Raw genomic sequence first — 22669 nt, 5'->3', positions numbered from 1 at the left:
AACTTAGTAAAGTGTAAAGTAAAGCTTTTTTTTTTATTATAAAGTGTTTAGGTAACTTAAAGCTGTTAACTTTTTATTTAAGTTTTTATAAGTTACTTATAAAAACACTATAAATTAATCTAAGTTAATAATATCTTTATTTATTAGTAAGTTAATTAAGGCTATTATATTATAGTTAAGTTAAAAGTAAGTGTATAGTAACTAAAAGTGTTTAAAAGGGAATTAGTCTATATTTTTTTAAGTTTATATTAAAGCTTATGTAGAAAGAAAAGTAGGTCTTTTTATTTTTTATTAAATAGTAAGGGATTAAGAAGTTAGTTAGATTTTATTACTAAGTTAAAAAAGTTATAAGTTATAAGTAGTGTTAAGTAGAAAAGAGTTAAGCTATCTTTAGACTTCTAAGTAAGCTTTAAAGCTAGTAAGTTCTTAGTTCTTACTACTATAATAAAAGTTAAGGCAGAAATAGACTACTTAATAATATAAAGTTATTTTTTAAAGTTTTTTTAAAAAGCTTTAAAGCTTATAACATAGTAGCTTTTTTATAAAGTAAGTGCTTTTTAGAAAGCTTTTTAGCTTACTTTAATAGCTTAAAGTTATATAAGTACTAAGCTTATTAAATTAAATTTAGAGGCTATTCTTAGCTAGAGTTTTAACACAACATAATATTATAATTATACATAAGTAAGGTTATAAAGCTTTACAGAGGTCTAGTTTAATTACTACATAAAGTATTATAGTAAGTATAAGATGTTATGTAAGAAATAAAAAAGTTTAGAAGAAAATTAGTAATTAAATACTTAGCTTAAAAGTCTAAGCACTTTAAGTATAAATTAAGCCTATTTTAGGTTTAGTTAGTGTTAAGGCAGTTTATACTTAAGTTTATGTCTGTGTTGTGTTGTGTTTATGTTAGACGTGCACTAATAATACTCTAGTACGCGTCTAATACAGTTATGTCTAGGATCTGGGGAGGATACTGTGACACTTAAACTAAATTAAATACTTTTTAAAGTTAAATATAGTTAAATAAATAATTAATATAATATTATTAATAAAGCTATTACTAGTAAAAGTAAGTTTTTTAATATAATATAACAGCATAGGCAAGACAATAGATCTAAATGCAGTAGAAATCTACTTAGAGGCATATAGAAGTGCGTGGGGATTCTAAACCTAGAAATGCTAATAACACCTATAGGCCTTGTATAAAAGAATATTAGAAAACTACTAAGCTAGCTATAGAGGTAAGGTGCGACTAAATACATAAAGGAATAGGGGTAACTGCAGAGGACAGGATTAAGTCATAGTCAGGGCCAATACAGGGACCCTTCGGATAGGTTCTGAGCGACCTAAGATGGAACGATTTGTGAGAATTGTTACAATCTTAGCCTTATAATAAGCTATATCTAATATTCTTTTAGTATGTCTAAGTAGTGTTATTAAAAATGCATTAGTGTAAAAAAAGTAGTTTAGTAGAGTTTTAGTAAAAGTAAGTAACTTAGATGTATAAGCAACTTACTTGTAAAGTACGTTAAGCACATACTTAAGCTATATATATAAGAATTTTTCTTTTAGCTAGTAGCTATAGCTAATATAGCTAATTCTTTACATGCTAAGTATAATCTAAGCTATATTAGCATAAACTAGTCTAGTATATTTATAAAGTGTTATTTAAAGCTTAAAGTAAAGTTTAAGTGTAAGTATAACTATAAAAAGGCTTTTTATAAAATTTTTAAAGTAATTTAAAGCTAAGTATAGTATTTAAAATAATAATATATATAGCTTTAATAAAATAGACTTTATAATAGGCTAGATATCTACTAACTATACCTACACTTAAAATATTACTTTTAGCTTTAGATAACACTTTATAAACATACTAAGCTAGTTTATGCTAATATAGCTTAGATTATACTTAGTATGTAAAGAATTAGCTATATTAAGCATAGCTACTAGCTAAAAGAAATTTTTTTTATGCATATAGCTTAAGTATATACTTAATAATTACTTACTTTTTATTATTATTTAGCTTTTATAAGTTAGCTATAAAATTAGCTTATAAAAGTTATTTAGTATATTAGTTATTTAACTATTATTTTAAAAAAAACTTTATATATAACTATAGCATATTACTTTAAAGTGTTATATTTTATTTAAAAGCTTAAAGTATAAGCTATATCTAATATTTTTTTAGTGTGTCTAAGTAGTGTTATTAAGAATATATTAGTATAAAAAAAGTAGCTTAGTAGGGTCTTAGCAAAAGTAAGCAACTTAGGTGTGTAAGCAACTCGCCTGTAGTGTACGTTAATATATGCTAATACTATGTACAATATTTGCTTATAAAATAAATCTGTTACTATTATTATTACTGTTTTGTTAAAAGTGCTGCTAATATTTAATTGGCTAGATTTTCGCTTATTGAAAACCGCGCTGGTTACTTCGCCGTAGCCTTGAGACCAATCGCTGTGATCAAGCCATGTGTTTGTACCTCCGCAGACCCAGCTGTTCCTGGGGTATCATTTCGGACACCGAAAAAGTGGGGATTTGACATGGGCATATTTGAGATTGATACTGCAGCATGCATAGACGCAGTCCAGAACATATTATGAACAGTGCTTCTGCTGGCCCAACGAAGATCATAATTGCTACCCAGAACTCCTCGACAGACCAGGGCAAAGGGAAAATCATCACAGAAGCAATGCTCTCAATTGGTTTGAAGGTAGTGAGCTCACCTCAATCTTGGAAGGCAATCTTTGGTCTTTTCATAGTTATGGTCGTGGGTTACGTTGGGTGTGAATTAGTGTACCAGGCAAGCCGACCCCGGTGGTACATGAGTGTCAGGAGGCTGATATGTCCTTACAGAGATACTTAGACCAGAAGGCAGTACATCGATGGGATGCTATCAACAGAGTCGGGCGCATCTTTCGCGATTTTGTAAGTGCCTAGGACATCACTGAATTTTACCTCGCCGTTGACATTGTGCAGAGAAATGGTAGATACTACAAGCCGTGGAATACTGCGGCAAATCTTACCATAGTATCCTCCAAGAGACACATAGCTGAGCTGAGCGAAGCGAGTTGTCTTTCTCAGCGTGCAGTATATGCCGATGTGAATCTTACCGCACTTGACACGTCTCAAGGACTAACATGAGATAGATGTTCGGATTCAAGCACACCATGAACAAGCTTGAACACAACACTGTTGATCGCAAACTTGTTCGGACCAGGTTATATGCCCGTCTACTGCAAGTAAATGGTCCAGGGTATCTCGATAAACTATTCCCCTTCCTACAGGCGAAGTTGCATGCCGTGCTCCAAGACGAGGTTGAAAGAGGAATTTCGCGCGATGGTATGTTTTGGGTTGATGCTTTGCACAATCTTATGAGAATGGACTCTCCTCACACTCGTTAGATAATCTATTCATTCCTGTGGCCCAGACGGCACGCCTACTAGCCTCGAAACTCATGGCTTTCGTCTTCTATGGGGATTTGCTAGGTACGTCTACTTAGCGAGGCTCCTGGCAGCAATACTAACCTTCTGATAGCTTCAGATAAGGTATTTTCCGATGCTCTTCTGCGATATCCGAAAGATATGATTAAGTGCATGGCCGCGTTCCAATTGACGCCTACTTTTGTATCTCCGTAGGTCTTGTCTCTGATAACCTTCTGGGCGTAATCTCATTATGCCAGGATTATGCACGCGATTTTGACGAACCGTGGGGCGGCGATGCACATCATTCAAGGCCGTCTGCAACATATCATGGGTCCGGGTAAGAAGGCTTGGAACGAACCGAAGGGTACCAAAGAGGTGATTCAATTTGATTCTTCAACCGCTGGATCCCCTATATTAACTCTGTCGTTCACAGCTTACCATCCTCCACAATATGATGGAAATGACCGAAGACAGTGATTACTGGGAACCGGAACTTTTGTCTCAGTCTTTGCTTGGAATTTGGTTTGCTGCATCACACCAACCGTGGATGTTCTTGGACTTCGTGCTTCTCGAGCTGTGTGCTCAGCCCGAAGCTCAATACTCGCTTCAAGAGGAGTTGGATTCTCACGCGCCGTCGAGTTATCATGAGTTGGAAAGACTCCCTCTTCTCGACAGTTTCATCAAAGAGACCATAAGACTGAACCCTTTGGACAAGTGGAAGAGCCTCCCCTGATGTTGGTGGTCGGCATCCTAGTCTCTAACACAATTTCACAACAGTTGCAATTCGTCGAAAAGCTTTAGAGCCATACACGTTCTCCGGAGGATCACCGTCAGTTCCTCAGAATGGTACGGTGTGTGTTTCAGCGTATAATTTGATGCATGATCCCCACCACTATCCCGAACCAAACTCGTTCAAGGCCGCACGGTTCGTACCCAAGACCGCGAACGATGGGCAGCAAAAATTCACTGAAATCTCCGAGAAATACCCGGTTTGGGGATATGGATCTCTTGCTTGGTATGAACCACTGTCCAAAGCTTGGTTATTCTGATACTGACCTCTGCGTCATTAGCCCCGGCCGCTTTTATGCCTCGTTGGTCATGAAGCTCATTGTCTCTCAAATCCTCCTCCAATACAACATACGGCTCGAGAATGAGAAGGCAAGGACAAAGTGGTGCTGGGAGAGTTTTACAATGCCCTACGAGTCGACAAGAATTGCGTTCCAGGAACGGCGTCGCTCGTAAATTTGACAGAGTTGCAACAGGGTCGGTCCATGAATATTTTCGTTGCTTGAATTTGCAGCCACCATGTGGTATAGGTCTAAGACATTGCAGTGAATATTAATAGCACGCTATTTTATTCAAGGGAACGTAGTCCGAAGAGAGACTTTGCTAACGTTCAATATTATGTTTCCATAAATCTTTGACGTCAAGTGCCACCCGGCAGACACAGCGAGAAAGCGAGCCCTGATTTGATAATACCGTTCCCTGAAGCAGTACGGTCAAAGAATTGAATAATAAAGGCATCGCAGACGGGAGTTGGGATGCGGCAAAGTACAGAAAGGGGTCTGGGCCCATGTATTGCCAATCCAACTCCGAGACGCAATATTGATCGTTCGAACTAGCTCTGCAATGATGTGGCACGTAATTATCCGGTATCTAGGAATTTGCAAGTCTCGTGCATGTACAAGGTCTGGCCGAACCCGCCGTTGGGGCTAGGACCGTGGAATACGCCTCCTGATGCACGAGCTCCGGGCGACATAATCTGAACACCGTCTGCAATAAACATCTCATGTGAGAATACGGAATCTATCATTCTTGACCCCAGCCCCAGGCACTTTGACTAGAATTATATCAGGCCCCAGGCTTACTTACATCCTTGTACCACATACCATATATTACCACTCCTCAGACATGATGTCCATCTTGACACTTCTATTCTCGGCCCTGGTATTCCCATTGCATGGTTCATCGGCATCAGGGAGCCATTGCTGCACAAAATTGCGCTCTACTTTTGGAAACTATGTCCTGTTCCCAGATTCATTGGAATACAACACCTCGGTCTCGTCGTATTTCTACATGGAGCAACGTACAAGCCCTTCCTGCATTATCGCACCCAGAGATGTCGAGGAAGTGGCTGCTGTCCTGAGGTCACTGCAATCTTGTAAAGATGTGGAAGTCGCCGTGCGAAGCGGCGGCCACTCTCCTAACCAATTCTTTTCCAATGCGAAGAATGGGGTAACGATCGACTTGCGTGGCCTCAATTCTATTGTTCCAAAGGAAGATGAAAACATTGTTGCCGTGGGAACGGGCGCGCGATGGCGCGATGTCTATAGTATACTGGACCCTCTGGGAAGGACTGTAGTCGGCGCAAGGGTTGCTAGCGTTGGGGTGGGTGGCTTTTTGAGTGGTGGTAATGGTGCCCATTCCACGACTCTCATGATTAGAGCTAACAATAACCCGAGGCGGGATCTCGTTCTTTTCCCCATCTGAGGGATTTGGATGTGACAACGTTCGCAACATGCAGGTGGTTCTTGCAAATGGCACGGTTGTTGATGCCAACTCGAGGTCGAACCCGACCCTCTTTCGCGCCCTCAAAGGGGGACAAAACAACTTCGGAATTATTACAAGATTTGATCTCAAATTAAAGAAAGTCTCGAAATTTTGGGGAGGCGCCATTCTATCTCCGGGTGCCGCGGATCCCGCTCAGCTCGACGCCTTCACTACCTTCAAGCTTGGAATCTACGACCCATTGCTTGAAATCGAGCAGACCTTTGTCTATTATGGATCTCAGAACTCTTCCTTCAGTTCGAATAATTTATTCTATCTGAATGATGGAACAAACACGAGTGCATTAGATCGATTTACGCAGATACGTCCACAGATTACCTTAACGAAAGCTTTGGCGAAGATATGCACCTTAGGGAAGAAGTCTTTCAGTATGGTTTGCGAGAGAGGGATGACGATTTCGACAATGGACCTTCACATTGCGGACTCACCCACAAATGCGTAGAAACAATTAGACTTGCTTGGAACCTTATACTTAATCTTGTTCACACTGAAGCCAACATCTCGCATAACGCTCGAGAACCTGTAACTCCCACTCTCGGGATACTACAATTTATCCCGCCATGCCATGATTTAAGCTAGAGAAAATTCCTCTTCCTTTTGAACGTAGGCCAGTTGGCTTACTTTGGCAATGATCTTCACTAGTTTTTGACATTTCTTCGACACATTGCCACGAATGACGGGCTTAGCTTCTCCACGAACAGGGCAGCATACAACTCAGATAGCGACACGTGCTCGGCTTGTGACAAGTATGAGGTGTTCGTTCAATTCGGTAGCACTATCTTCTGCGAAGACGCGGTGATGGTCGAAGGTATGGTGCGATGTTTTCGCTATTGGCAAGAGGAGTCAGGACTGGTATCTGCCATTTCTGGGGTGGAGGTACTACATAGAAGTTCACTTACAGGGTAAAAACTCGTCAATCATGAGCCGCAGCTCCTCGTGGAAGTCCAGGAAACGGAAAGGTTGAGACCGCGGTTCCTGAGGTTCCTCCGTCTCCTCTACTAACGTTGTGTTGGTGACGTGGTTGGAGTGCGCAGGTGTGAGCGAGTTTGGCTTAGAATTGAGTGTGTAACATGGTGGCGAGGCTGTGAAGAGAATAGATAGAAAGTGAAAGCCGCAATGCATTCTCTTAAGGGCTGCATAACTGTAACAAACTACCTTACCAATTGTAGATGAGGCAGTCCTCGATATTGCCCTTCTACTTCGCCACAATACTCACCACGTCCTCATCTGAAACTATATGGCCCAGTCCGACTCGCTGAGGTACATGTCTCGCACTGGCACCCCACACAAGCGCATACTTGAACGTCTCTTTCAAAGTCCGGTGAATCTGGTCACAGACATCCTCGATTGTACTGCCATTCCTAACAATGAGCGCCTCGCTGAAGTCTGGGTCGATTCCCTTTCGCTTCGTGTAGACTCGGATCAGACGGAGTTCTTCCCAACAACGCTCTACAACATCTTGGATACCAAGGTCAAGTTCGCAAGACATGACGACAGTATGCGGTTCGCGGGCAAGGTTGTCAAGGAAGTCAAGCGAGATACTGTCGATCTTGTTGTAGACGTATAGGCATTTGATGTACTTTCGATGGTCCTTCATGATAGTATCAATGAAGTCATCAACAGTAGCGTTTTCGTCCCGCACAAGAACCTCGCAGTTTAGCATCTTGTAGTCGCGGAGGATGTTGTACAGCATCTTTTCGTCGAGGTACTTCGGCGTTGCTTGGAAGGTAATTTTCATACCCCCGGCTTTCTTAGGTTTGAGGTAAATGTTTCTTTTCCCGCATAGTTAGTAAAACAGAATTCGAGAGGTTTAAAGTCTTCAGAGCTTGCCGGGGAAGTTATACAAGGTTATCAAATGATACTTACGGGGGCTCCCGATTTAACCGGATGCCGACCGCCTCCAACTCTTGCTCCAGCAGCCTCCTCTGCTCGGCTTTCTTCGTTGCATCCAATATCATCAAAATTAGGTCACTTGTCTTTGCAGCAGAAATGACCTGCCTTCCTCGTCCCTTCCCCTCCGCTGCACCTTCGATGATACCCGGTAGATCTAAGATTTGGATCTCTGCACCGCCATACTCGAGAACACCAGGGATTGCCGTAAGAGTTGTGAATGCATAGGCTGCAACCTCGGATTTGGTTTTGGTAATCTTTGACAGGAAGGTGGACTTTCCAACAGATGGAAACCCAACAAGCGCAATTCGTGCATCGCCGGATTTTGACACGTCGAATCCAGTACCACCACCGGAGCTTGCGCCGGGAGCTGGCTCGAGGAGTTGGGCTCGAAGACGTGCGCGTTTGCTGTAAAGTATTAGCGGAGCACTGAGCAGAATTATGAGCTCATAACCAACCCTTTAAGAAGACCGAGGTGGTATTCTGGCCTCAAGTATCAGCGCACGTGATAGATGAAAATCTGGGACTATGTGCGATACCGGTGGCTTTGTTCTCTAATCACGGTTAGCATATAGTTCCTTTGTAGTAATAAGGTAAATCTTACTCTGCGTCTTCCTCATCTCCTCCTCGATCCTGTAGAGATGTTAATGCTTGGCACACCGAAGACTTTTCATAGATTACTTTACTCTTTGATCTTTTCTGTGATGTTGACCATATTGACTGCTTAGAGGGTCCAGGAACAGAAGAAGAGAGTTTGAATCAAATCCGGACGAAGGAAATCCCTTTATGGGTGTCTTGTGGAGGTCTCACGATGGATGAGGTTTGGTGTTGAAGTCTCGTCAATCTATATCGGGTTTAGCGCACGGTAGTGCGCTGTGTCATCACCTGCTCGGAACAAGGAAAGCTACACCGACTGGCCACGCCACATTCATAAGCTTTTGCTATAACATGTACTCTCTCTGCCTTCGCTCGCCTCGGTTGAAATCTCTTCTCCTTCTAGAACATGATGACGCCTTTGGATAGCTGGCCACGGACCCACCATGAACTGCTGCAGCACTATCACGCTCAGTTCGACGAAGGCATTCGATCAGGCCAATTCCGGCCTTTTGTTTACCCTTCGGGCATATTCGGGGCACTAGTAGTCCTGATCTACCTCTTGGTTCCACATCACCACCGTCCATGGCTACGCAGGGCACGTTTCCTCGCATGGGTCTGGATTGCGGCGGTTGCTGCGTACTCAATCAAATATACGCGGGCGAAGAACATGGCCCCGGCTTTTGGGTTAGGTCTAATCTCCGCATGGGCTGTGATTTGGCTAATGGCGGTGTTGGTGTGTAACGATGCACAGACCGATTTTCAGAGAATTGAAAGGACAGAAGGAGCTTTCAAGCAGAATATCAAAGAGAAGGGTGTCACGAATGGAGGGGCTGGGATCACCCAAAAAGGGCGGAACGAAAGGAATGGTGAACCTAAAATGTCTTCTCCAAACGGCTTCGTGGAACACCACGAACATCTCGGACCTAGCAAGCGGCACGGCGAATTTGCATGGCAGCCATACCCTCTGGAACCCTTTGTCGAACGTCTGGATTGGGTCCTGGATGTCTTTTGTAATTTCAGGGGAATGGGCTGGAATTGGCGCATATCGAGCATCCCCCCACCGCCGAAATGGGTACAAGAGCAGTTGCATCGAAATTCTCCAAATCTGCCACAGCACTCCCACCGCCTCCACGCCGGACAATCTCACGCGTACTCAACCCGACGCAACCTCATTCTTGCAAATATTAAGACGCTGCTAATAGGCTATGTAACACTAGATGCTCTAAAAACGCTTATGAACCACGACCCTTACTTTTGGGGTCTCGTAGATCACGCTCCTCCTCCCTATTTTCCTTCACTTTTACTACATCATCCAATAGTACTCCGGCTATATCGTCTAGCTGTCTCCCAATACATGATCAAAGCGTCCCTAGAAAGCATATTCGCGCTCGCGCCGCTCTTTTTCTCTGGCGTGCTCGGACCTTCATTGATCGGAGCACGTGCCGAACCTTGGATGTACCCAGAAGCATGGGGTTCCTACTGGACTGTTTTCGACCGCGGATTGGCTGGTTGGTGGGCGAGCTGGTGGCATCAGACCTTCCGTTTCGCTTTTGAAGAGCCAAGCCGCAAGCTGATCGAAATGATTGGTATGAACAAAAGAAGCGCCCTTGCAAGAGCACTACAATTAGTGGTTGCTTTTGCACTATCAGGCTTTCTCCATGCTTGTGGCAGCTATACCCAACCAGGTCCGTCGCGACCTCTGCTAGGACCAATGCGATATTTCTTGTTCCAAGCTTTAGCTATCTTCCTCGAAGGCTATCTTTCAATAATCCTCCGGCGCACGGGAATACAGCGACGAGTGCCGAAATGGCTGATGCAAACATTTACGTTTGCCTACGTACATTTTTGGTTCTATCACACTTCGCCACTTTTATGTGATGACTTCGCACGAGGGGGCATCTGGCTATACGAACCAATACCAATCTCGCTCTTCCGGGGATTGGGATTCGGAGTTGAGGGAGATAAATCGTGGTGTTGGGGTGGAGACTGGGTGAGGTGGCAAACGGGCGATCTGTGGTGGATGAGTGGTATTGCGTTCTAAATCGTCAGTTCCATGTCAGGAGCATTAGATTTACATTTAGTGTGTAACGTCATTGAATGCCTTCCAGTTTTACCCTAATCGCAATACACCAGTCTGAAAATTTCTACTTGGTTGAATTGAATAATACACTTTTTGACTCTTCTACCGGGAAAAGCCGGTATTGAGAGCAGTTTAGGATCTAGTTTGAGATCATATTTATGCATGACCCTCATGCGAGGTGTTTAGTATCCAACCCTTGATCTTCAAAATCATGGTCTTCTGGCAGATATTTATACTCACGATAGACAAATTCGATCAAATGCGCTAGACAAAGACAACATCCTCAAGGTAAAGATACTCGCGTTAGTATTTAACTTTCAGCGCCATGGGGAAATAAGTGCGGGCCTTGGATACCAAGACACCTCACAAAAAAACTCGAGAGAAATCGTTGAACCATGGGGACATTCTCACAGGGGATAGAAGCTGTTCAACGAGATTGTGTTGAATTATGTAGTTGAATTGCGAGGAGCCTAGTCGACATCTGCGCCTTAAGTTTTAGGACACATGCACGAAATGCTCAACAGGATATCCAACGACATCAGGTATGGGATTCCGCGGGTGAAGTTGTACAAAATTTCCAGAAACTTCGGCAATATTACTCCGGGTATCAATGTCTCCACTCGCACGTGGTGAAGTCGTACCCAGGGCTTCCAACAAGGCGTAGTACTGTACGATTGGGCGATTTTGAGGCCTGTACAGGTGAGATTTTGGGTACGTTTGTACAACAGGGAGGAGGAGAGGTAGGTGTACGTATTGTAACTGTTACAGCTTACGTAATCTGTATAAGTAGTACAATTTAATTAAAGTACACTATACTCTAGTTAAAACAGCTAAGATTATAGGTCTTTAGAGATATAAAATTAAAGTCTAATTAACTATAAAATAACTAATTCTTTTTAGTAATAAAAGCAATGAGGTTTAAAAGCTTACTACTTACTACTTACTACTATAGCTAGTTCTTCTAGAGTTAAATAGCCTTAATTATTAGTTACTATATAACTAGCTGCGCTAAAACACCTCTTACACTTACAACTAGTAGCTGTAACGATCCTTATAAATCGTTCCATCGAGGATGGCCTAGAAGGCCCCCGTATCGGCCCCGACCCCGACCTGGCCCCAACCCCTGCTGTTACCCCTATTCCCTTATGTATTTAGTCGCACCTTGCCCCTGTAGCTAGCTTAGTAGTTTTCTAATATCCTTTGTACAAGGCCTATAGATGTTAATAGAATTCCTAGGTTATTAAGTCCCTACGCACTCTTATATGCCTCTAAGTGGATTTCTACTGCATTTAGGCCTATTGTCTTGCCTGTGCTGTTACATTATATTAGAAAACTTACTTTTACTAGTAACAGCTTTATTAATAATATTATACTAATTATTTACTTAACTATGTCTAAGCCTAAGACGCGTCTAATTTAGTTTAGGTTGTAATACTTACACACTGTTATATTAAACTATTTAGTCTATAAATAGGATTCTAGAGACTTTTTATTAACTAAAGCCTTTAAGTTTAGAACTTTCTATCCCCTGCAATTAAAATTACTTTTAGAAAAGTTATAAAGAATACACTAAGGTAAAAACTTAGAGACTACTAATAACTTATTAAGATTAGAGATAACTGCTAATGCCTAACTTGTAACAATTCTTATAAATCGTTCCATCTTAGGTCGCCTAAAACCTATCTAAAGGGTCCCTGTATCAGCTCCAACCCTGACTTAACCTGGCCTCAACTCTGCCCTGCCTCCTACTGTACCCCTATTCCTTCATGTATTTAGTCGCACCTCTCCTCTTAGCTAGCTTAGTAGTTTTCTAATATCCTTTGTACAAGGCCTATAGGTGTTAATAGCAATTCCTAGGTTCTAAGTCCCCACGCACTTTTATATGCCTCTAAGTGAATTCCTACTGCATTTAGACCTATTGTCTTGCCTGTGCTGTTACATTAATAATAGTAGCTATCTTAAAGGCTTACACACTACTAGTATAGTTACTATATAAGGTTTTAAAGCTAATTAAGAGGTATTACTAAGTGTATAAAGCATTTAGCTATTATTAGTTATAAAGTTATTATAATAGTAGCCTATATACACATACTAAAAAAGTAAGCTACTACTGTAAGAAAAAAAAGTAGTTTCTAGAACACTATATATTGTTACGGTCTACGGTTGGACCAGCGTAACTCCACTAGCAGTGCTCCACAATCTAGCTGGATTGGGACAGGGCTCGCTTACGGACCAGTCGGAGGACGCGGAGGCAGCGCAGCTGCCTACAATAGGCGAAGAGTGTCTTGTTTAATAGGGAGACAGGCCGCGAATTTAGGGAGCTTAAGGGAGCTTAAAAGAGCCTATAAGAGCCTTCTTAGCAAGCTCTTATAAACTCCTAATAGCTTCTCTTAGCGTCCCTAAAACATGTATATAGTTATACTATAAACTACCTTTTAGAAGGTGTGTTTAATATTTAGTTTATTTATTACATAGACTAAGTAGCATTTAGCTTTCTAAAGAGCTATAATACTATTTATATATCTTACACTATATATACTTCTAACTTTATCTAAAAGGACTGTTTAACTCTAGCCTTTTTACTACTACACATAGGGTAAACTATAATCTAGTCACTCTACTACTCTCTAATAGCCTATTAGCCTGTACATAGGACTGTACACTCTACTAGATTAGCCTGTACATAGGACTGTACACTCTACTAGATTAGCCTTTACTATCTGTCTGTCACGGTATCCTCCCCAGATCCCAGACATAACTATATTAGACGCGTACTAGAGTATTATTAGTGCACGTCTAACATAAACATAACACAACATAGACATAAACTTAAGCATAAACTACTTTAATACTAACTAAACCTAGAACAAGCTTAATTTACACTTAAAGCGCTTAGACTTTTAAGCTAAGTATTTAATTACTAATTTTTTTTTAAACTTTTTTATTTCTTACATAACATCTTGTACTTACTATAATACTTTATATAGTAATTAAACTAGACCTTTATAAAGCTCTATAACCTTGCTTATGTATAATTATAACATTATGTTGTGTTAAAACTTTAGCTAAGAATAGCCTCTAAATTTAATCTAATAAGCTTAGTACTTATATAACTTTAAGCTATTAAAGCAAGCTAAAAAGCTTTTTAAAAAGCGCTTACTTTATAAAAAAGCTACTATGTTATAAGCTTTAAAGCTTTTTAAAAAAACTTTAAAAAATAGCTTTATGTTATTAAGTAGTTTATTTCTACCTTAACTTTTATTATAGTAGTAAAAACTAAAAACTTACTAGCCTTAAAGCTTACTTAGAAGTCTAGAGATAGCTTAACTTTTTTCTACTTAACACTACTTATAACTTATAACTTTTTTAACTTAGTAATAAAATCTAACTAACTTCTTAATCCTTTACTATTTAATAAAAAATAAAAAAACTTACTTTTCTTTTTACATAAGCTCTAATATAAACTTAAAAGAAATATAGACTAATTTTTTTTAAACACTTCTAGTTACTATATGCTTACTTTTAACTTAACTATAACATAACAGCTTTAATTAACTTACTAATAAATAAAGATATTATTAACTTAGATTAATTTATAGTGTTTTTATAAGTAACTTATAAAGACCTAAATAAAAAGTTAACAGCTTTAAGTTACTTAAACACTTTATAATAAAAAAAAAAAAGCTTTACTTTACACTTTACTAAGTTTTACTAACTTACATCTAATATAAGCTTAAATAAGATAGGTCTAATTATAGCCTTATATAACTCCCTCTTAACTAAACTATAACGCGCTATAGTAGAAGAACCCCTTTTAAACAACCTTAACATGTATGTAAACCTAATTGCTACCTATAATAATAACATAAGGTTCCTTCCTATATAAGCCTTAATACACCCCTAAACTAGCGCAGTTATAAATAAAGACCTTAATATAATAAAAATTAATTTAAATTATGCTTTAGTTAGTTCTAAAAAGTGTAAAAATTATAAAAAAAAAGTTAATACTTTAAGTGTAGTAAGCATAGTTATATTTTTTAAAACTACTTTATTTCTCTTTTTTAAGTCTACGCAAGTAGCGCTGCTAGCATTTATTAAAAATTTTTACTATTTTATTTTTATTTTTATAAGGGCTTTAACTTATATTTAAGCTTTAATTTTTTTTGCTACTTTTAACATAGCTACAGCTATAGCAGTAAGAGCCTGTAAAAAGGCTTGTCTTAAGGCTAAGTTGCCCTTTAGAACTAATTTAACACTAGATTTTTGCTAACTTATAGGCTAAGTTCCTTACTAATAACTAAAAGTACTAAGTTAATATTTCTATATATTTATAATAAAAAACTATATTAGCCTTAATATAAGCTTTTATTAACTTAGAAATAAATAGCATAAGTTATATTAATAAAAAACTAGTATGTAAACTAAATCTTTAATTAACACTACTTACCTAAATAATTTACTTAACTAGATTTAATAGAAAATAACTTAAAAAAAGTTCTATCTTTTATACTATAACTATTATAATTACTTACTAACACTATAAAAAGTAGATTAAGCTCTATGTAATAAACATAAGATGTTATAACCTAATTCTAGAATAACTATAGCTGTATTAGCATAAAGTTGCTTTTAATTACTAAGAGTAAGTTCTAAACTTTAACTTTTTCTAATGCTAAGATGTATGCTTATGCTTACACCTAAACAACACTTAAATAGCACTTAATATAAAAGGTCTTTAAACTTACTTTTTAATAACTTAAAAAAAAACTACTTAAGTAAGGCTAATAAGCTAGGCCTTTTACTAAAATAGGCTATATAAAATAATTTAATAACTACTTAAACTTAAAGAAAAGAAAGCCTTTAAGAAACTTTTACTTACTTAATTTAAACATAAACTAGGACTTAAACAGTAGATAGACATCTACTATATAGAACCTACCTTATTTATAACTCTAGCTTAATAACTAGATTATAAAATCTACACAGTTATAATTTCTAATATAGACTAAGCTTTAGCTCTCTAAAAATATACTAACTTAAGAATAATAGTTCTTTAAGACTACTATAACTTATTATATGTCTTTTTTTAAAATAAGTTTAATAAGCTTTTAATATAATATTTATATAATTACTAAATAACTTTTAAGCTTAGTAAACAACCTAGTTATAAGCTACTATATAGAATATTACTAAACAAATTAAAAGTGCTTTAAAAATACTTTAATAAAAACTTAAAAAAAAAGTTTATTTAAGCTAGCTTCTTACTAGTAGTGTTACTTATACTATTTATAAAGAAACTTAGAGGTAAGCTTTAATTCTATATTAACTACTAAAAACTAAATACTGTTACTATTAAAAACTAATACTTAATTTTTTTTTTATAAGAAACTCTAAGCTAACTAAGTAAAGCAAAGTATTTTATAAAGTTAGATATTATTACTGCCTTTAATAAGCTAAAAATAGTAAAGAGTAATAAGTAGCTAACAGTGTTTTAGACCTAATATAGACTATTTAAGTACCTAGTAATGCCCTTTAGCTTAGCTAACACACCTAGTACTTTTTAACATTTTGTAAACAACTTACTCTAACCCTACCTAAACATGTTCTACACTATGTATATTAATAATATTCTAATCTACAGTAATAGCCTTTTAAAGCACAAACAGTATGTACACCTAGTGCTAAAGGCTATAGAAGAAGTAGGTCTGTAATTTAATATAAATAAATGTAAGTTCTACTAATTAAAGATTATGTATTTAGAATATGTAATCTTTATAGATAGCATTTAAATAGACCCTATTAAGGTTTAGACTATGCTAAATTAGTAATACCTAAAAGACATAAAAGATGTTTAAGCTTTTATAAAATTTACTAACTTTTACTAATAATTTATTAATAACTTCTTGCAGCTAGTAAGCCTTATAATTATACTTACTAAAAAAAAGGTTTAATTTAACTTTAATTTAAATTACTAATAGTTTTTTAACTAGCTAAAGAAAGCTTTTACTAAAGCTTTAATACTCTACTACTTTAACTTTAAACTACTAATACTTGTAGAAGCTAATGCCTTAGACTATATAGTAGCAGAAGTTCTCTTTTAGACTAAGCTAGATAGGACTATTAGGCCTATTATATACTTCTTAAAAAAATAAGTTTTGCAGAAAGTAATTATAAGATCTATAATAAAAAATTACTTACTATAGTACACTACTTTAAATAATAGCAACCTAAACTAGAAAGTGTAGCGCATTTAATATAGGTCTTATCTAACTATAAGAACTTATAGTACTTTGTAACTATAAAATAACTTAGCTACTAATAAGCTTATTAGTTTAAATACTTATTTTATTTTAATTTTAAGATTACTTATTATTCTAGTTAAGATAAAAAGAAACTAAATGCTTTTATAAGGTAATTCTAAAATGTCTTTACTTAGAAAAAAGTATAAAAGGCTTAATACTAAACTTTACTTTAACTTAAGCTATTTTTAAACTTTAACTTAAATAAAATAAATTAAATAATTAATTAAATTATTACTAATAAGTATTTAAATAATAAATTTATCTAAGAAACTTTAAACCTACTTTAAAATAGTGCTAGTTAGTTAAAAAAAGTAACACTAGCTAACTATAAAAACTAAAATAGTAAGCTATATTACTATAACTAACTTATAATCTTTAATTTTAATAAACTAAGAATTAAACTACTCTAAATTATATATAACTTACCTATTAGAGGACACCTAGGTAGAGAAAAGACTCTTAACCTACTATAGAGAGAGTACTACTAGCCCCGCATGTTCTATACTGTACGCTAATATGTATTATGTTGCTATACTTACTATAAAGTAAAGGCCTCTTAAGAAAGGTATAATAGCTTACTTAAACTACTTCTAATCTCTAAATAAGCTTAAAAAAATATATTAATTAATTTTATTATAGACCTACTTTTATTTAAAAGGTATATAAATATTATAGTAGTTATTAATTACTTAACTAAGTATTAACACTTAATACTATATTCCTCTATAACTACCTTTAATATAGCCTAGTTATTCTACTAATATGTATAAGTTTACTATAGCCTGCCTAACATAATTATATTAGATAGAGGTACACAGTTTGTCTTAGCCTTCTAGGATAAACTCTATAAATAGCTTTAAATTATTTTTTATTTATTTACAGCTTTTTACCTAGAGACTAACAGCTAGACTAAGAACATAAACACTATAATAAAATAAGTCTTATAAGTGTATATAAACTACTAGTAAGATAACTAGGTAAAATAGTTAGCTATAGCATAGTTTAAAGCTAATAACATAACATTTAAATTAATATAAGTATCTCTATTCTTAGTAAACTATAAATACTACCCCTAAATAAAATTTAAACTACTTATAAATACCCCTTAACTAACTTATTAATTTATATAAGTAATAGATGTAAATAGACTTATTAATAAAATCTAAAATATATCTAAATATGTTTATAAAAAGCTTACATAGGCTTAAGCTTTTTAACAAAAGTATATAAACTAATTCTAAACTCCTACTCTTATGTATGCAGCTAGTAAGAAGGTCTAGCTAGACACTAGAAATATCTAAATAAACTAATAATTAAAGAAACTTAATTAAAAGAACCTTAGCTTCTTTATAGTAGCTTATATAGTTTTATTATATGCTTACTAATTAATCCTACCTAACAGCATAAAGATACACCCTGTGTTCTATGTATTATTACTGCGCTAAGTAGCCTTTAAATCTAACTATCTACTTAGACAGCTAAACCTGCTACCTAAACCTATTATTATAAATAATAAACTAAAATATGTTATAAAAAATGTTAAATAGATCTAGTTTAATAAAAAAAACATATTTATAAATACTTTATAAAATAGACTAGATACAATAAACTATTATAGGAACTTATAGAAGCCTTATAAAAGAACTTTATAGTAACTTAATTCTATACCTAATACCTATCTAAACTAAACCTATACCCTAATAAAAACAACCTAATGCTAGAACTACTAATGTAAAAGATTCCCTTTCTAATAAAAAGGGGGGTACTGTTACAGTATCCTCCCTAGATCCTAGACATAACTGTATTAGATGTGTACTAGAGTATTATTAGTGCACATCTAACATAAATACAACATAACATAGACATAAACTTAAGCATAAACTGCTTTAACACTAACTAAACCTAAAATAAGCTTAATTTATACTTAAAGCGCTTAGACTTTTAAGCTAAGTATTTAATTACTAATTTTTTTCTAAACCTTCCTGTTCCTCACACAACGTCTTATACCTACTATAATACCTCACGTAGTAATTAAACTAGACCTCTGTGAAGCTCTATAACCTTACTCGTGCACAATCGTGACACTGTCCTACTTTTCCCCTAGGAATATTAGAAGACCTAAGTGCTTTTCTAAAGTAAAGATTATAACATTAAACACTACCCCCTTTAAAAAGTATAGCTACTTTATAATATAACTTAGATTCTAACATAGCCTACGCTGCGCTATTAAGATTTATAGAAGTTTCTACCTAAAGCAAAGCTATTCTAGCAGAACAGATTAATTTAATCTAGAATAATATTAAAAAACTCTAGCAGATTAGTAATAAAGTTAGTAAATTATTAAAACTTAAGTAAAAAATTACTAACTTTTAATAAAAAATAATAAAACTATAGAACTTTTTAAAACTTTTAAGCCTCTAAAAAGCTACTAACTAAGCTTATTAAATATATAAATTATAAGTAAAGCTAGTAAAAATCTAAAACATTTTAATAAAAAAAGTAAGTATTATAGCTAAAAAGACTTTAAAACTAGCCTTTTTAAAGCTTTTTAAAGAATTATTAAAGAACCTTTAACTATTTTTTACAAGATATTACCTTTATATATAATATAATAAAAAAGCATTTTAGACTAACATAGAAATAATATTCTAGATAAAACTATACTTAAAAGGCCCCTTTATAATTTAGTTCTAACTTTATGTAGATAACTAGATAAACTTTAAGGCAAATAGTAAAGCACTTACTTTTAAAACTAAAAAAATATTTAGTAGTATTAAAAACTTTAAAGAAGCCTTAATAGCTATTTATAAAACCTTAAATAAAAAAAATTATAGCTAATAAGCTAAACACTATAAAATAAGAAAATAACTTAGTTTAGAATTACATAGCACACTTTAGAGAACAACTAGCTATCTATAGATAAACAGACTAGAAAGCTCTCTGCTGCATGTTCTATAATAAGCTAAGTAAAATAGTAAAGGATAAGTTTATGCATAGTAATAAGCTAACTACTTTTAAAAATTTTATTATGTAAGCAATAACTTATAACAACTGCTATAAAAAGTGTAAAAAAAAATAAAATATAAAAAAACTCTCTAAAGACTAAAATTTATTCTTAAAAAAAAAAAGCTTTTATAATATAATAAAAAACTAATAAACCTTAGTTATATAAAGTATATATAGAGCTCTTTTTTTAAAAAGAGCTAAGTTCTAGGACATAATAAGCTGCCTTTAATAAAGAAATAATAAAAGTAGCTAAAAAATAAGGCCTACTTAAACTATAAAAAAGTAAGATATTTCTGCTAAAACTGCCTAAACTTTTAGAAAGAGAAAAATAAAAATACTACTATAGTAATAAAAGCTATTACTACTAAATATAGCCTTATAAATAAGAAAATATTAAAAAAATTAAACAATAAACTCTACTAGTAATATAAAAGTAACTATTTTTTAAACAACTATCTTAAAGTGTACTAAAAAGTAGTTATTTAAAACTTTAGTAGCTTTAATATAGTATTATAGAACCTTATAATTCTTAAGAGATATAAAAAAGAAACTTAGATCTAAGAATACATTATAAATATTTATAAAAAAGAAAAATAGTTCTTTTTTTAAAACTAAACTTTTAGCACTTTAGTAAAAAAGCTTTTCTAATAGTTTTAAAAATGCAAATACTAGAAATGTAGTTTATAACATAACTACCTAAGTTATTACATAGTTATGCTTTACTAGATAAATATTAGCAACAACTACTTTATATTTAACATTATATAATGTATAGCTAAAGTTAAATACAACATTATAAATAAAAAAAATAATAGTAGTTTTTTATAAAAATCTAAGACTAGAAACTAGAAAGACTAAGCAGACCTGCTAAGTTTAAAGTTCTAAAGCTAGCACTTAGGAAGCCTAAGACACTACTTCTAAGCCTTATAATTAGTAGAAAGGCTTTAGTAGTGTAATAAAGCTATAGTTAGTGCACACTTTATAAAAATAAAACTTATAGCACTAATAATTACTAATAAAAAGAACACTCTATTTAAATAGTATAAACATAAAAATACTTTTAGTAGACCTAGAAGAGTTCTTTTAACATGTTACATAGACCTAATAATTATCTATACCTCTAGTACTAATGCACGTGACAGTATTGCATTAAGCATTAAAATAATAAGCATAGAACAGGCTAGTAGCCTATATAAAAGAAGAACTATAATAGATGCCTATAGTAAGGAATAGCCTTAGCCTGCAAAACTATAAACTATTACACTTGCTAAACAGCTCCCCTATATAAGCAGGAGAGATAGGCAGCATGTAAAGAATAAGATAACTACTAGTTTTACTACTTTTAGTAAAAAGTAGTAAGAAAAAAAGACTATCTAATGTTACATTACCTAGTTAAAGATTATAAATATAAAGTAGCTAACTACTATAATTAAAAACATTAAATTTATAAAAAAAAGAAAAATAAGTTTAATAATAATTTATAAGACATTAACTTATATTTTTTTTAATAAAAAAGTTAAACATAATATAGTAGTAGTAATTATAGTAAGACAAGGGGCAGGACACAGCCTAACAACCACCTTTACATATAAAGGGCGGCCTAGACTAGCCCTTGTAGACAGCAGATGTACCTTTACTGCTATAGATAAAGATTAAGTAGATAAATAAAGTATACTATTTTATATAAAAAAAACTTATTTAAAGTAACTCTTACTAACACATTATTAATTAAATATAGTAGAGGATAGATTAACTTAGAAACTTATAAAAAGAACTTTAAAACTCCTAACATAAAAGACTAGAGGTCTATAAACATACTTAAGCTAAAAGGCAAGTATAATGTAATCCTAGGCTATAACTAGCTTAGAGCCTATAACTTTATAATTAACTAGAAAACTATAACTATAAAGACTTCTAACAACTATGCACATATAACCTAGTTAGCATGCTATAATAACTGTTGCCTAGTCTATAAATAGGTAAAATAAGGTAGCAGTTACTACTCTAAGAAAAGGAAACTTTAAAAATTTCCCTACTAAGAGCTAAAAGCTTAGGTAATAAGAATAATAAAAAAAAAGCTTAAAGAAGTTTTTTATAAAAAAATTAAAGTAGATAAAAATGTAAAATAAATTAGTGTTATCTAAACCTAAAACAAAGGTTACATCTTAGCTAAATATAAAAATTATAAAGACATGTTTAAAATACTAGAAAACCTAGAAGAACTACTACTACATTAGCCTTAGAATTATGCTATTAACTTAATAAAAAATTATAATTTAAAAACTTATAAGCTTTACCCTCTAACAAAGGTATAAAAAAAGGCCTTATAAGAATATATTAATAAAATGCTTACATAAGGCTATATCTAGAAAAGCTACAGCCTAGTAGCCTTAGCTGTAGTTTTTATAAAAAAGAAAGAAAAAAAAATCTAAGTCTATTAGAACTATAAAACTCTAAATAATAATATAATTTAAAACTAATTTCTTTTACTAATTATATAAGATATTATAAACTAATTAAAAGGAACTTAGTACTTTATAAAGTTTAATATACAAAATAGATTTAATAAGATAAAAATAAAAAAGTAATAAATAGCTTATAGTGTTTAGAACTTTATAAGAACTTTATAAACTACTAGTAATGCTGTTTAGCTTAATAAATGCTTTAGCAACATTCTAGTAAATTATTAATATAGCTCTTAACTTATACTTTAATATCTTTACCTTAGTATATTTAGATAACGTCCTTATCTATTTAAAAGATACCCTAGAAGACTACATATAAAAAGTATAAAAAAT

The 22669-nt window shown here is 34.0% G+C and overlaps 4 protein-coding genes across 4 annotated transcripts; 3 read left to right on the top strand and 1 right to left on the bottom strand.

Annotated features, from left to right (window-relative positions):
- Window positions 1-3152: 3152 nt before the first annotated feature.
- BDR25DRAFT_383382 (cytochrome P450) lies at window positions 3153-4677 on the top strand (the record flags this gene model as incomplete). Its single annotated transcript, XM_033697820.1, has 7 exons — window positions 3153-3345; window positions 3408-3491; window positions 3541-3637; window positions 3686-3803; window positions 3862-4102; window positions 4206-4443; window positions 4499-4677. 7 exons carry the CDS (start codon window positions 3153-3155, stop codon window positions 4668-4670), a joined length of 1143 nt encoding a protein of 380 aa, XP_033540608.1. The 3' UTR covers window positions 4671-4677.
- A 665-nt stretch (window positions 4678-5342) lies between these two features.
- On the top strand, window positions 5343-6505 carry BDR25DRAFT_362566 (FAD-binding domain-containing protein; the record flags this gene model as incomplete). The annotated part of the gene is made up of 3 exons (XM_033696594.1): window positions 5343-5844; window positions 5873-6434; window positions 6490-6505. The coding sequence occupies 3 exons, from the start codon at window positions 5343-5345 to the stop codon at window positions 6503-6505; spliced, it is 1080 nt and encodes a 359-aa protein (XP_033540607.1).
- A 686-nt stretch (window positions 6506-7191) lies between these two features.
- BDR25DRAFT_297649 (GTP-binding protein 1) lies at window positions 7192-8668 on the bottom strand (the record flags this gene model as incomplete). The annotated part of the gene is made up of 6 exons (XM_033689015.1): window positions 8573-8668; window positions 8491-8519; window positions 8426-8440; window positions 8345-8369; window positions 7863-8315; window positions 7192-7768 (listed from the first exon to the last, which is right to left on the bottom strand). Exons 1-6 carry the CDS (start codon window positions 8599-8601, stop codon window positions 7192-7194), a joined length of 1128 nt encoding a protein of 375 aa, XP_033540606.1. The 5' UTR covers window positions 8602-8668.
- A 143-nt stretch (window positions 8669-8811) lies between these two features.
- BDR25DRAFT_337734 (uncharacterized protein) lies at window positions 8812-10621 on the top strand (the record flags this gene model as incomplete). Its single annotated transcript, XM_033693216.1, has 2 exons — window positions 8812-10473; window positions 10592-10621. The coding sequence occupies exons 1-2, from the start codon at window positions 8890-8892 to the stop codon at window positions 10619-10621; spliced, it is 1614 nt and encodes a 537-aa protein (XP_033540605.1). The 5' UTR covers window positions 8812-8889.
- Between the last annotated feature and the right edge of the window lie 12048 nt (window positions 10622-22669).

This window comes from Lindgomyces ingoldianus (genome assembly GCF_010093535.1).
Source record: "Lindgomyces ingoldianus strain ATCC 200398 unplaced genomic scaffold BDR25scaffold_56, whole genome shotgun sequence".
NCBI lineage: Eukaryota > Fungi > Ascomycota > Dothideomycetes > Pleosporales > Lindgomycetaceae > Lindgomyces > Lindgomyces ingoldianus.
The sequence above is the reverse complement of the archived record's forward strand: the minus strand, read 5'-3'. Positions and strand labels throughout refer to the sequence as shown.